At 47.4% G+C, this 13,438-nt stretch overlaps 1 protein-coding gene across 3 annotated transcripts in view; it reads right to left on the reverse strand.

Moving 5' to 3' along the window:
- Positions 1 to 479: 479 nt before the first annotated feature.
- Positions 480 to 13,438, reverse strand: part of LMBR1L (limb development membrane protein 1 like) — a 47,103-nt gene continuing 34,144 nt past the window's right edge. The window contains exons 8-18 of one of the 3 annotated variants that reach the window (XR_014508018.1): positions 12,603 to 12,667; positions 11,275 to 11,350; positions 10,978 to 11,061; positions 10,148 to 10,224; positions 8,446 to 8,523; positions 7,662 to 7,735; positions 6,880 to 6,970; positions 5,369 to 5,435; positions 4,605 to 4,766; positions 2,199 to 2,918; positions 480 to 1,552 (exon numbers count right to left, since the gene is read on the reverse strand). Coding sequence is in view for 1 of the 3 variants with exons in the window: in XM_083427550.1 (XP_083283676.1) it covers positions 2,860 to 2,918; positions 4,605 to 4,766; positions 5,369 to 5,435; positions 6,880 to 6,970; positions 7,662 to 7,735; positions 8,446 to 8,523; positions 10,148 to 10,224; positions 10,978 to 11,061; positions 11,275 to 11,350; positions 12,603 to 12,667 (833 nt within the window). In the remaining 2 variants the exon portion in view is untranslated. Of the gene's footprint in view, positions 2,919 to 4,604; positions 4,767 to 5,368; positions 5,436 to 6,879; positions 6,971 to 7,661; positions 7,736 to 8,445; positions 8,524 to 10,147; positions 10,225 to 10,977; positions 11,062 to 11,274; positions 11,351 to 12,602; positions 12,668 to 13,438 lie in introns of all 3 variants that reach the window. The other 2 variants (XR_014508019.1, XM_083427550.1) reach the window with 2 other exon arrangements.

Raw genomic sequence — 13,438 nt, forward strand, 5'->3', positions numbered from 1 at the left:
CTTTTAACTCCAGTACAGAACCATAGTGATAGGTATAGGTAAGATGTTTGCTCTCTTTTAAGGTGTTGTTGTTGTTTTAAATACTAATTTGCAATGGGAGTAGCTAGCTACTTAGTTATAAAGACGCAGAAAAATCACCCTGCCTTATATAATCTGGATTGGCTGTTGTGACTCAAAACAGTCCTTGCTTTAATTCATTTGCGGTATGACAAACCACAAAATCCAGGGTGCTCATTTGCATGGCAAATGCCTCACTTCCCCATTAAATAATGACCCAATATTCAAATGAACAGGATTACAGAGGCTCAGAAAGGTAATCTGAGGCTCTCTCTATGAAACATTCATTGAGTAACGTAAACAAATGCTCAAGAGACACAGCTAGCTGGAAAGTTTTCTCTCTACCGTGTCAGGACAGAAACCACCCTTTTTTTCAGAGCCCCCCACAACACAAAATAAGGAGCCAGAGAGAAGAGGGGAGATAAAAGAGGACTAGGCAATTTATTGCTTACATGGATACGAGCCCCATGGACAGTATAGTACTGAGATCAGACAGTCACTACATGAAGCAACAAAGGCAGGCAGGGGTCACAAGTCTCCATTTCGGTTGGGCCCCTCTGAAGCGGGGCCTGCAATGCCACAATATGTTCCTGCAACAAAATAATTAATTCTCACACAACCCTTCCCCTCCCAATCGAAGTCTGATCTGTGTTAAGAATGCAGGACTTTTGTGTGCGGCCTCCTATGTTCAGCTCCGGCTGTGAAATTTATGGAGATTATGGTTGCCACAATAACAAGAGCGCAGCAGTCTGTCGTTCTTCAAAACTGCCCGCAAGGGGCACCCACGTGCCTCGAAGCAAACTTCTGCATTTTCTGCAAACATGGGGCATAGGCAGTTGTGGTCTTGCCCAGCACACATAGATACACACTGCAAAACGACGGTGCCACAAAGACAGGGAGGAAAAAGACACACACACACACACACACACACACAGCAACTCCTACCATAAAACTAAAATGGCCGCTCCCATCTGGGCTGGTAAATTTGATACCTCTCTACTTTCTGCCCTTTAGGCTCAAACTGGGTAATTGACATAGAGCTTCCATATTAATAGGGAATTAAAATAAGGGATTCAACTTCCTCATAATTCCTATCCAGCACTGGGTACAGAGTCCTGACAAACCGGAGAACACAGCTTGGCATCCAACCACTAAGAGATGCCCAAATGATGCACTCATAGTAGAGGGGTTAGGGGGCTGTTTCCCATTGCACCATTCTTCCACATTAACCGTGTTCTAACATGCCTTTGCCATTCCCCAGATTTTTAAAAATATACCTCCATATTGAACAGATTCACCTTCCCAGCCACCCACCCAAATAACAGGAGATCTTCCTACAAGCTGGGAGTATTTAGAGCAGAAGTAGTCAATGTGGTGTCCGTTCTCCAGCTGTTCTTGAACTCCAACTCCCATCAGCCCCTGCCAGGGACATAGTTGGGCGGCACCTGAACGACACCACAATGGCTCCCCCTGATCTAAAGCAGCGTTTCTCAAACTTGGGTCTCCAGCTGTTTCGGACTACAGTTCCCATAATCCTTGACCACTGGTCCTGCTAGCTAGGGATGATGGGAGCCGTAGTCCAAAAAACAACTGGAGACCCAAGTTTGGGAAACACTGAGAGAGTATGGAGAGCAAAGCAAGTTATACAGGCCGTGCAGTTTGCCCTTGAAGGGGATTTGATTGCATGAAGCAAGGCATGGGGGTCACAGGGCACGAAAAGAGCTGCATCCGTGTTCTTGAGCTCTGTTCTTAATTTCAGAAAACGTCAAACTCTGCAACCGCCTCTCAATGGTCCAAGAGTTGGAAGGGTGGCCATTGTGGCAAGTTATCCCTTCTTGCTGGGCAAGGGCACTCTCTGTGGCCTGCTTCCCCTTACACAGTTTCCATTTTGGAGGGAAACGGAGTAGAAACTGATTAGATGTGTCCACCATTACTTTGAGTCGACACCCAGCGTTACGGACAAGGGAAGCTTACATGTTGCAGGGCAAATTTTAAAGAACACGAAGAGCAAGAGTGTGCGCGCGCACACACACACACACACACACACACGCACACACACACATATAATAGTCTCTCACAGAGATGGCTGCTGAACAGAAAGCCATGGATAAATGGCTCAATAGCGCCAGCTTATATTGCACTTGTGTGAGGTATGTAAACAATGGAACGGAGTTCGATCTACTACACAGAACTGGCTCAGAATTCCTAACTGGAAAGGTTTTCAGCCCTACGGTCTAGCGAGAGGCCAACATGGGCATGAGGTTTAAGACAATGTCAAATGTAAACAAGGAAGAGAGGGAGCTAGAGCAGGAATCTGCAGCACCCCTGCGGGGGCAAGGGACTTTCCCCCCGCAGCCTGTCTCTCCCGCATTGCTCCCTAACAAAGCCCCGGGGCCAATTCTACATCAATCTCTCTCTAAGACAGTCCAAGGCCTCTTTCTGCACAACCTCTTCACACCGCCCCAGTTCCGAAGTCACAGTGTGAACTACTGAGATGTTCCCTCAGCTGATAGGAACGGGGACCTCAGAGCAGACAGCGAGGTCGCAAGAGTGGTTCGAGTCTATCGCCCTCTGGGAAATGGGGAGGGGAGGCTGAAAACGCCACCCTCCCTCCTTTCCGACTAGTCATTGGTCAAAATGAAGGCAGGGCAAAGGCAGCTGTCTGCCCCACCCTCGTCTGCTGCAGTCCGATGGCTCAGAAGACAAGCAACAATCACGACGTCAAGGTAAGGATGTCCCGGCTGTGGCTCACGGGCAAGGTGGGCGGCCTTGCCAGGCTTGGTTCAGGCACCAACACTGTTCCTAGCTGAGCTTGCATGGCTGGTGGGATCGAGTCACAGGTAGAGGCAGTTTGTGGAGGCCTGGAGAGAAAGAGAGGAGGAGGAGGAGATTAAAGGCCAAAACCTGCAGTCTCTCATCCCAATACCCAGGCAGGAAGAAGACCAACTGAACAAGTTGTTCATAGAATCATAGAGTTGGAAGAGACCACAAGGGCCATCGAGTCCAACCCCCTGCCAAGCAGGAAACACCATCAGAGCACTCCTGACATATGGTTGTCAAGCCTCTGCTTAAAGACCTCCAAAGAAGGAGACTCCACCACACTCCTTGGCAGTTCCATCGTTGCAATTTTATTACAGTGGTACTTTGGTTCTCAAACACCTTGGTTCCCAAACACCAAAAACCCAGAAGTAAGTGTTCCAGTTTTTCGGAAGCTGAACATCCGATGTGGCTGTCAGCTATTGTTTCCGGGGCGCCTGCACCAATCAGAAGCTGTGCCTTGGTTTTTGAACATTACGGAAGTCAAATGGACTTCCGGAACGGAGTAAGTTTGGAGCTTTTGTTTTTGCTATTTATTTTGCATTTTGTTTTTGAGGCTTTTTTCAGTTCATTTGTTTTTGTGACTGTGTGCAACCCAGTTCAACTACTGTTTGATTGATTGTGTGACTGCAGAAATGGATAAAAGCCAAATGGAAAAAATCCAAACAATGACTATCGTCAGTGCAGGTAACAATTATTTTTTTTTATCATCTACAATACTGTCTTCTTGATTATTGCTTTCATTTTACAGATCAATGGTCTTGTTAGATAGTAAAATTCATGTTAAATTGCTGTTTCAGGGGTTGTTTTAATAAATCTGGAACCGATTAATCTGTTTTGCATTACTTTCCTTAAAAAAAATTTTTTTAATGGAATTTTACATATTTTTATCATCATGACATCATTCACATAACAGAAAACAAAAAGAATGTTTTGCATTACTTTCCATGAGAAAACACGCCTTGGTTTTGGAACGGACTTCCGGAACGGATTAAGTTTGAGAACCAAGGTACCAATGTATTTGTTGCAAACGTTTCCGAGCGTGTGGCTGGAAAGGGGCTGATAAGAATAGTAAATAATATGAACACGCACAGCGAGCCTGCCGAGACAGGAAATGAACTGGGGGCGGGGTGTGGGGGGGGTGCTCCTCACATGCAAAACAGATGTTCCATGGGCAGAAAAGTTTTCCGTGCTGTGAACCGACAACCCTAGGTAGGTTCAGAATGCTCCAAGAAACCCCCAGGGCCCACCACACTTCGGCCTGGTTGGTAAACCAGGTAAGCCAAATTACAGCCTAGCATCTTGTCCAAACCAAGGCTGGTAGTTTAGCTGCCCCAGATAAACCACAGGGGGAAACTTTGGTTCCAGCTCATGGTTAGCTCGGAGAGAGCTGAACTTACCAAGCCGGGTTCAGATGATGTGCTAAGCCAAGCCAAAGCACAGCAAAGCAGTATGACTGGAGAAGAGCAAGTGGCTCTCCTCTTCTCAAGCCCATGCGTTTGCACCAAGCCATGGTTTAGCTTAGCATGACATGTAAACTAGGTCATAGTCAACCTCCACAGAAGGAAGCCGCAGCCCTAATGGGACCACATCTTATGTTCTTTCCCTTCTCCGCAGGACATGGTGGTCCCTTCGTTGCTGATCAGACTACTTAACAGTTCTCTTTCCCAATATCACTGTAACAAATAGACAGAGGAGAGCTTGAAGGGGGGGAAAACACCAGCACTTACCAAATGCCCTGATGAGTTCAGCTTGCACAGCCCAGGTGAATTTTTTCACCAGGCAAAGAGTCGTGAGGCCAGCAAAGAGCATGTTGTAGAGAAAGACAATGTAGAAGTTTCCTAGCCAGTTAAACCTCCCAAAGTCGCCAAGCAGGTCAAACCTCGTGATTCCTGAGATGGAGAGAAAGAAATAATAATAAAAATAAAAATGCTGGCCATGCCGCACACACTTGAATCTTCAAGGTCATCTCCTTTAACAGGGAGAAATGTAAAGTATTGCACTTGGGCAAAAAAAATGAGAGGCACAAATACAAGATGGGTGACACCTGGCTTGAGAGCAGTACATGTGAAAAGGATCTAGGAGTCTTGGTTGACCACAAACTTGACATGAGCCAACTGTGTGACTGTAGTACATTGTTAATCGCTTTCATTTTATGGAACAATGGTCTCGTTAAATAGTAAAGTTCACGCTAAATTCCCGTTTTAGGGGTTGTTTTTAAAAGTCTGGAACGGATTAATTCATTTTGGATTACTTTGTATGGGAAAGCGTGCCTTGGTTTTGGAACGGACTTCCGGAATGGATTAAGTTTGAGAACCAAGGTACCACTGTATGTGTAGCCCGTATTACTATCAAACTCAAAAAGAGGGGGGGTTTGCTTGAGCTGGGTGTATTTGTTTTGAAAACACACGGCCCTGCCTACACAGGAGTTTTTCAACAGTGAGGCTGAATCCTCTGAAGATGAGGAGGACAGAGTGAAATAGGCAAAACTCACCCAAAGTCCGAGACAAAACTGGGAGGGCAGAGCTCAACACCAACAACGAGACACAGTTCCCGATTATCTGCAAGGAAAAGCATCTTGGAATAAACATAGCTCAGAGACAGAACACGCCGAGAGAAGTTCCCAGGTTCAAATCATGGCATCTCCTGGAGAGCCGTCTGCCAATCAGAGTAGACAATCCTGAGCTCCCAGCATCCATTCCAATGACATAGAAACCCATATGACTTTTGACTGCAGACTAGCAAGGCGGTAGCATCATAGCCACAATTATTCCCCACCCCTCAAAGAGGAGGCTCTGTGCCTTAGCTCTTACGGGTGCGAGCTGTAACTCACTCAGCCCCCCACTGCCTCTCTGCAGTTCGCAAGTCCTACTCGCAGTCAGATTAAATCAAATAAACAAGGAATACTCAGTGTTATGCTGGAGGGGATGCCAGGAAACAGGGAATTATGTTCACATGTGGTGGGGGTGTACATATGTACCATTTTCCTGGCAAAGGGTGTTTAAGCAGACAGCAGGAATCACTGGGTGAAAGCTGACCAAAAGTCCAGAGGTAGCGTTATTATCAATTTACAACGGGGTGGGAGGTTCGCAGGCTATGAAGGACTTGCTCACAAATTGATTGACAGCTGCACAAATTAGGATAGCTAGGAAGTGGAAGGGGCAAGCAGAATACAAAACAGAAGAATGGTATAAAGAGGCATGGGGTATAGCTATTAACGATAAATTAACATGTGCCATTAAGGTAAGACTGGGAATATGCAGGAGAAATGATTTTGAGGAGATATGCAAGGTGTTCGTAGAATCTGTACTGTTAAAACGGACAAGGGTCAAACCATCGCAAGAGGTGTTGAAATTTTGGGAGGTTGGGTAGCTACAGTGGAATGATCTCAGTGGTGGGGTGCACATTTTTATTATTATTTACTTATGATTATTACTTTGTCAAAATAAAATTTAAAAAAAATAAAGGCAGAGAACGAACCATTAAAAAAACCCACCAAGTCCTACTCGCTAGCAGCCTCTCTGACTCCCCATTTCTTTGAAATTTCCTGGCCCCTCTCCTGCTTTCAGATCAGGAGCTCCCATTAACATGCAATAAATCAGGGGTCAGCAAACTTTTTCAGCAGGGGGCCGGTCCACTGTCCCTCAGACCTTGTTGGGGGCCGGACTATATTTTGAAAAAAAAAAAAATGAACAAATTCCTATGCCCCACAAATAACCCAGAGATGCGTTTTAAATAAAAGGACACATTCTACTCATGTAAAAACACGCTGATTCCTGGACTGTCCTCAGCCGGATTTAGAAGGCGATTGGGCCGGATCCGGCCCCTGGGCCTTAATTTGCCTACCCATGCTGTAAATGATCCTCCCTCTCTCAGCAGCTGAGATATAACGGTTTTTGTATTTCTGCTTTTTTCCAGCCGAGCGGCTCAGCCAATGGGTTGGCCAGGGATGTCACCAGCAACAGTGGTGTCGATTTAAACAAAACAACCAGATATATAGAGTACCTTGGTCATGGCTGTGTCATGTTGCTCAGGCAGCAGTTTGGTAAAGAGTGGGGAGCTGTAGAATCCCACCACGGAGGAAATCATTAGGTAGCTAATACAAAAGAGGGTTAAGGAAGACTGATGGAGAAATTGTCATCACCAAGGACAGGCTGGGAAGCAGGACTTCTGAAGAGAAGCATGTGTGCGCACACACAAATCATGCACAGAGAAACTTCTTTAAAACAAAGCTTTCGCTTCCCCCCTTTCCACAGAAGTAAGGCTCAGAACAGAAATGTTACTACAGTGGTACCTCGGGTTACATACGCTTCAGGTTACATATGCTTCAGGTTACAGATTCCGATAACCCAGATATTACCTCGGGTTAAGAACTTTGCTTCAGGATGAGAACAAAAATCGTGCTCCGGCGGCACGGCGGCAGCAGGAGGCCCCATGAGCTAAAGTGGTGCTTCAGGTTAAGAACAGTTTCAGGTTAAGAACAGACCTCTGGAACGAATTAAGTACTTAACCCGAGGTACCACTGTATGATGCTCAGGAAATGAGTCTTCAGGGCAAGGAAGGTCTTGCCCTGCCAGAGTCTGACGATCACAGCAGTGCTGCTTGATGATGAAGAAGTAGGGCAGGCCAGGGAGAGAGTCACACGTTTTGGCTAACAAGGAGAAGGTTAAGAGAAACCTGCAATGGAGAAGCAACTTTTTTGACAGTGGAACCTGCCCGGCAATCTTCGTATCGCAAAGTAACGGTGCAGGAGGGAAGTTCCAAAACGGACAAACTGCAAAGGATACAATATGAGGATCACTTGCATGGCTGCCCCAAAAGAGCCAAAGACAGAGAAAGAAACTTTTCCCAATGGTGCATCCTGGGAAGGGAGAGACAAAAGGAGAAATGTGTGATTAGGTTCCTTTGGGGAGGGAGGAGCTGAATAAAGCAATATGCTTTCTGCAAATTAGACTTATCTTGGTGCAGTGTACCCATCAGTCTAGACCAGTGTTAGAAAGTGAGATACGAAAGCTAGGAGCTAAATGGCACCTTAAACTGAGGTTATGGGTGCACTTTTTTATAACAAGAATACAAAGCTGAAAATGAATAAACTGCAGCTAAAATCTTATGTTCATTTTTCACATGGTTTAGTCCTTCCCCTGCCCATCCCTCTAATATCCTTAAGAGGGTCTCTTCTCCAGTCGTCAGAGAGTAGCTGGAAGTGGGGAGGCAGAAAAAGGTCCTCCTTTCCTTCCACTCTGCAGTTTTAATCTGAAATCTCAGGCGCAGTACTGCGGCCAGAGCACAGAAACTGATCGTGCTAATGAAATTCCCTGTTGCAAAATGTGCCTGGAACAATGGGAGTTTCGAACAGTGGTCTAGATGCATGAAAGGTAGGCATTTCAATGGTTAAGCCTCTTGAACCTTTGAATTTATTCTATGTCTTGCAAGCGAAATAGTAGCTCAGAGAAATTAAGCAACTCAACAGGGTGAGACAAGAAGCCGAAGCCATGAAGAGAGAGCGGCTGGAGAACGCTCCAGTACAAATGATGGCTTAGGAGACTCTGGCAAAAGGGTTATTTCTCTCACCTGGATCCCTCGAGGCATGGCCGCATCATCCAACAGCAGCTCCAAGACATGAAAACAGACAACCAGAACAGAGATGCCCTGGAAAAGATAGCAGGAAGGGGGAAGATATCAATATAAGGTAAAGACCCCTGAATGGTTAAGTCCAGCCAAAAGCAACTATGGGGTTGCATCGCTCATCTCGCTTTCAGGCTGAGGGAGCCGGCGTTTGTCCACAGACAGCTTTCTGGGTCATGTGGCCAGCATGACTAAACCGTTTCTGGTGCAAGGGAACACCATGATGGAAACCAGAGCCCACAGAAACACTGTTTACCTTCCCACAGGAGCGGTACCTATTTATCTACTTGCACTGGTGTGCTTTTGAACTGCTATGTTGGCAGGAGCTGGAACAGAGCTCACCCCGTCATGGGGATTTGAACCGCCGACCTTCCGATCAGCAAGCCCAAGAGGCTCAGTCGTGTAGACCACAGCGCCACCTGCGTCCCTATCAATATAGAACCAGCATAAGAACCTAAGAAGAGCCTGAAGGAGCAGTGGCCCAACTAGTCCAGCATTCTGCTCTCAAAGTGGCCAACCAAATACATGCAGGGAGCCTGCAAGTAGGACCTGAGCGCAGCAGCACTCTTCCCTCCTGCAGCTTCCAGCAGTAGGTATTCAGAGGCAGACTGCATTCAACAGGGAGGCCAGAGCCTAGCCTTCAGAACTGGTAGGCAGCCCTGGTTTGGGCCTTTGAAAAAGGACAGCACAACATACAGAAATGCCCTAGTGCTCCCTTCCAGGCATCTTTTAACACATATTGTCTAAGCAAGGAGCTTCCCATAAATACGAGGAAGCCACCAAAAGTACAGAGCAAGGACAGTATCCTGTCTGGGACATACACGTATTTGCCTGCAGAATCAGTAAACAAAAAGCTTGGCTCCCTATAGCAAGAGAGACACAGACTCCATTCCACCCATTGCCAAGCCTCTAGGAAACGGGTTTGGCGCTTTCGCTCACAGACGTGAGGGAACCACCGCTGCCTGTCAAGCTACAGGCCTTCTTCCCAGCCTCAGAGACCAAGTGGGATGGCACAGAAATTCCCACCCCAGCTAAACTCTCCAAGAAGAGAGGGGAGAAGACTGGGAGTGGGCCTGGCCAGGCCTGTGCGGAGCTTGACTGAGGCCCGGGGCTTGGAGTCTTGTTAGAATAAAGTTATAAACTGAAACAGTGTAAGTCCGACAGGCCCGTAGCAGTGCCCCCTGGCAAGCTTAGGCCTCTGAGGCCCAGGGCAAATGTAACCTCTGCAGGGGCCTGGCTACCATGGACCTGGGGCGACCAGAGCACCTTGGCGGCACAGGACCGCCCAGTGGGACACCATTTCCTTCCCTGGAGAGGTGCAAAGCAGGTGGGGGCCTTTGCCCAGCCACCGCTTGGGCTGCAGCACCAATCACGCTGCGTCAGGCAATCGCCATTTTGTTGGCTTGGCCCTTCAGGCCAGTCCAAAATGGCAGGCTGTTGTTGAATGCGTTCCCAGAATCCTCTGCAACGCGCAAGAGGCTGCTTGGCAGCAAACAGAGATCGCAAAGCGAAGTCTGCTGTTTTCTGACATTCATTTTTTCTGACTGAAGAGATGGCGATCGGCTACGATGCTGCCATTTAAAGGCTTTAAAAAAAAAAAAAAAAACCCACCAAATTTGCCAACCCCAATTTCAGTCCTGACATTTACCGTTAGAGATAGCAAAGAAAGCATGGCCAGTGGGTATCCCAAGTTCCTTTGCCAAGCAGAGGCTTTGCGGCGTGTTTCTGCGAAAACAAAACACAAAACAGGGAGTTGATAACTAGACATTGCCCCAGCCAAATTCTCTGACCCGCATCATACAGGTAATTAAATGCAGAACATCCTAGGGCTGGGATAAAGGTAAAGGTAAAGGGACCCCTGACCATTAGGTCCAGTCGTGGCCGACTCTGGGGTTGTGGCGCTCAGCTGGCTTTATTGGCCGAGGGAGCCGGCGTACAGCTTCTGGGTCATGTGGCCAGCATGATTAAGCCACTTCTGGAGAACCAGAGCAGAGCACGGAAACACTGTTTACCTTCCCGCTGGAGCAGTACCTATTTATCTACTTGCACTTTGACGTGGTTTCGAACTGCTAGGTTGGCAGGAGCAGGGACCAAGCAACGGGAGCTCACCCCGTTGGGGGGATTCGAACCGCCAACCTTCTGATCGGCAAGCCCTAGGCTCTGTGGTTTAACCCACAGCGCCACCCGCATCCCTATTAGGGCTGGGATGGGTAGCTTTAAAGGTATGCTGATGTGGATTTGCTTGATCTGCATAATCAATCCACTTCATTCTTTCTTGGTGCAAAACTGGATTTGTTTTTTTAAACTGCAAACTACATACAGAGACTGAATGACAGGAATCATGGTGGTAAGTTTAATAATGCGGACAACAATCTAAGGATGCTTGAGCCCATATTCCGCAACTGTCCAGTGATAAATTAGATACATGGGGCATATTTAAGATACAGAGCTCCTGCCTTTGCCCTGCTTTGCTCTTACCCAGCGTTATCCTGTGCGCATGAATCGCTAGGTATTGTTGCCTCAGCACTTCCATATCAAAGTTGAGCCAGCAGGAGGTTTTCCCTGTGCAAAGCAAAGACAATTAAATATAAATATATATATATATTTAGATAATATCTATACCAATACTCAGAGAAAGAACCACCTTTATCAGCCACAATGCCCACATCTAGCAGCTTTACTTTCAGGGCATTAACCAAATCAGGTGCCAAATCAGCCATTTCTGGCCAGGCTCACCCAAACGCCAGTTTTGTACCATCTCGGCTGGGCACTTACCGGAGTGGATCTTACGCGAAATGGCAGCTTCCTCAAATCCTGTACAGTTCAGTTGCTCGTCTAAATCCTCCAGCAGCTACAGAAAAAGAGGAAAACGTATGAGAGAAACTAGGCAATCAAGAGCACTAACAACCCACCCACTGGATGAAAGACATGGGCCTCTTACTCTTTACAGAGCTGGTTTTGCATGGTTCTAGCCATGCAAAAAAACTGATTTACACACACACACACAAATAATTTAATAGTTTTTATTTATACCCCGCCCATCTGGCTGGGTTTCTCCAGCCACTCTGGGCGGCTCCCAACAGAATACTAAAAACACGATAAAACACCAGACATTAAAAACTTCCCTAAACAGGGCTGCCTTCAGATGTCTTCTAAAAGTCAGATAGTTGCTTAGTTCCTTGACATCTGAAGGGAGGGCGTTCCACAGGGTGGGCACCACTACCGAGAAGGCCCTCTGCCTGATTTCCTGTAACTTCACTTCTCGCAGTGAGGGAACCAGCAGAAGGCCCTCCGAGCTGGACCTCAGTGAGCGATGGGGGTGGAGACGCTCCTTCAGGTTTACTGGGCCGAGGCACACACACACACACACACCTGCCACCCAGGCTAGGCAGAGGTGTTAAGGACACGTTCTAGGCAGGTAAAAGCACCTGAGGAGGGGGCAGAGCAGGGTCTGTGAGGGGCATGGCCTGCGCAGAGCTCCCTAAGACTCAGAGGGAGGGTCTGGAGAGCAGCTTTCAGACTCTGGGCCTGAGACTCCCCAATCCCTGATCTAAACAGTGTCGTCTATGCTGCTGCTGCTCATTCTGTTTCCCACTTCCAACTAAATACGTTTGGTGAGAAGCAACCAGGTTGCTTTGTTGATCATTCCCCTCTTCTCTTTTGTACTAAAAGGTAATGGTAAAAGGTAAAGGAACCCTGGATGGTTAAGTCCAGTCAAAGGCGGCTATGGGGTTGCAGCGTTCATCTCGCTTTCAGGCCGAGGGAGCCGGTGTTTGTCCGCCGACAGCTTTCTGGGTCATGTAGCCAGCATGACTAAACCATTTCTGGTGCAACAGAACACCGTGATGGAAACCAGAGCACACAGAACCGCCGTTTACCTTCTCGCAGGAGTGGTACCTATCTATCTACTTGCACTGGTGTGCTTTCGAACTGCTAGGTTGGCAAAAGCTGGGACAGAGCAATGGGAGCTCACCCCTTGCGGGGATTCGAACTGCTGACCTTCTGACCGGCAAGCCTAAGAGGCTCAGCGGTTTAGACCACAGCGCCACCCGCATTCCCTTCTACTAGGCCTGGCAAGTCCAAAAAGCCTCTCCTGCTCTTACCCTGGGCTTCACCAGCAGTGTCCCTGTGACGGTGAACATCCGTGACAGGCCAAAGGGGGTGCACACTGTGGAGGAAGAGAAAGAGAAGAAGAAAAAGAGTTGTGAACAGCAGCACCAGCATGTAATTCCGTCATGGCCCCTCCTGCCAGGAGGTGGCACCATTCTCCAAGCTCAAGGACCGGCAAGGCTCAAAGAGGGGGGAAACAGGCCTCCACAGGGTCAGACACACAGAGAACATCTCTTGGAAAGTGTTGCAACTCTTGGGATCCAGCTGGCCTCAAAAAACCTGTACTTAAATGTGTCCTCGTTCAGCAGTGCAACAAAATCTCTGGTTTGGGGCTCTTTGCAGAGATGCCGTCATCCCTGTCTAACATTTACGAGGTTCTTTGTTTTGTTTTGTTTGGAACCAACGAAGAACAAGCTCCAGGAAGCTTCAAAAACACTCTCTAAGCTGCAAGGCACACCCTCCGGCAGAAAGCCAGGGGAAATTATAAGACCCTCCTTATAATATAGATTCTCCCAGTGGTTTTTGTTGTTGTTGCTGCTGTAGGTACTCATGGGTACTCAGTGCCCCTGAATGTTAAAAGTGTGGCACTGACTGTAACAACTTCATGGTGAGTAACCAACTTTTTTTGGTTTTTTTTTTAAAAAAGCAGCACTGTTTTTCCACGATCAGGACAACACCCAAAGCCAGAGAGCAAGAATTTTGCTCAAGGGAAAATAGTCATTTCCTACTTCCGCCACAAAGCTATTCAGCAAGCATTTCTATCCCTCTGTTTCATATGCAGAGAGATACACATGCAAAAAAAAAGGTAGCCTGGGTCAAGAATTGCCAC

Source organism: Podarcis tiliguerta (genome assembly GCF_965153285.1).
Source record: "Podarcis tiliguerta genome assembly, chromosome: 2".
Taxonomy (NCBI): domain Eukaryota; kingdom Metazoa; phylum Chordata; class Lepidosauria; order Squamata; family Lacertidae; genus Podarcis; species Podarcis tiliguerta.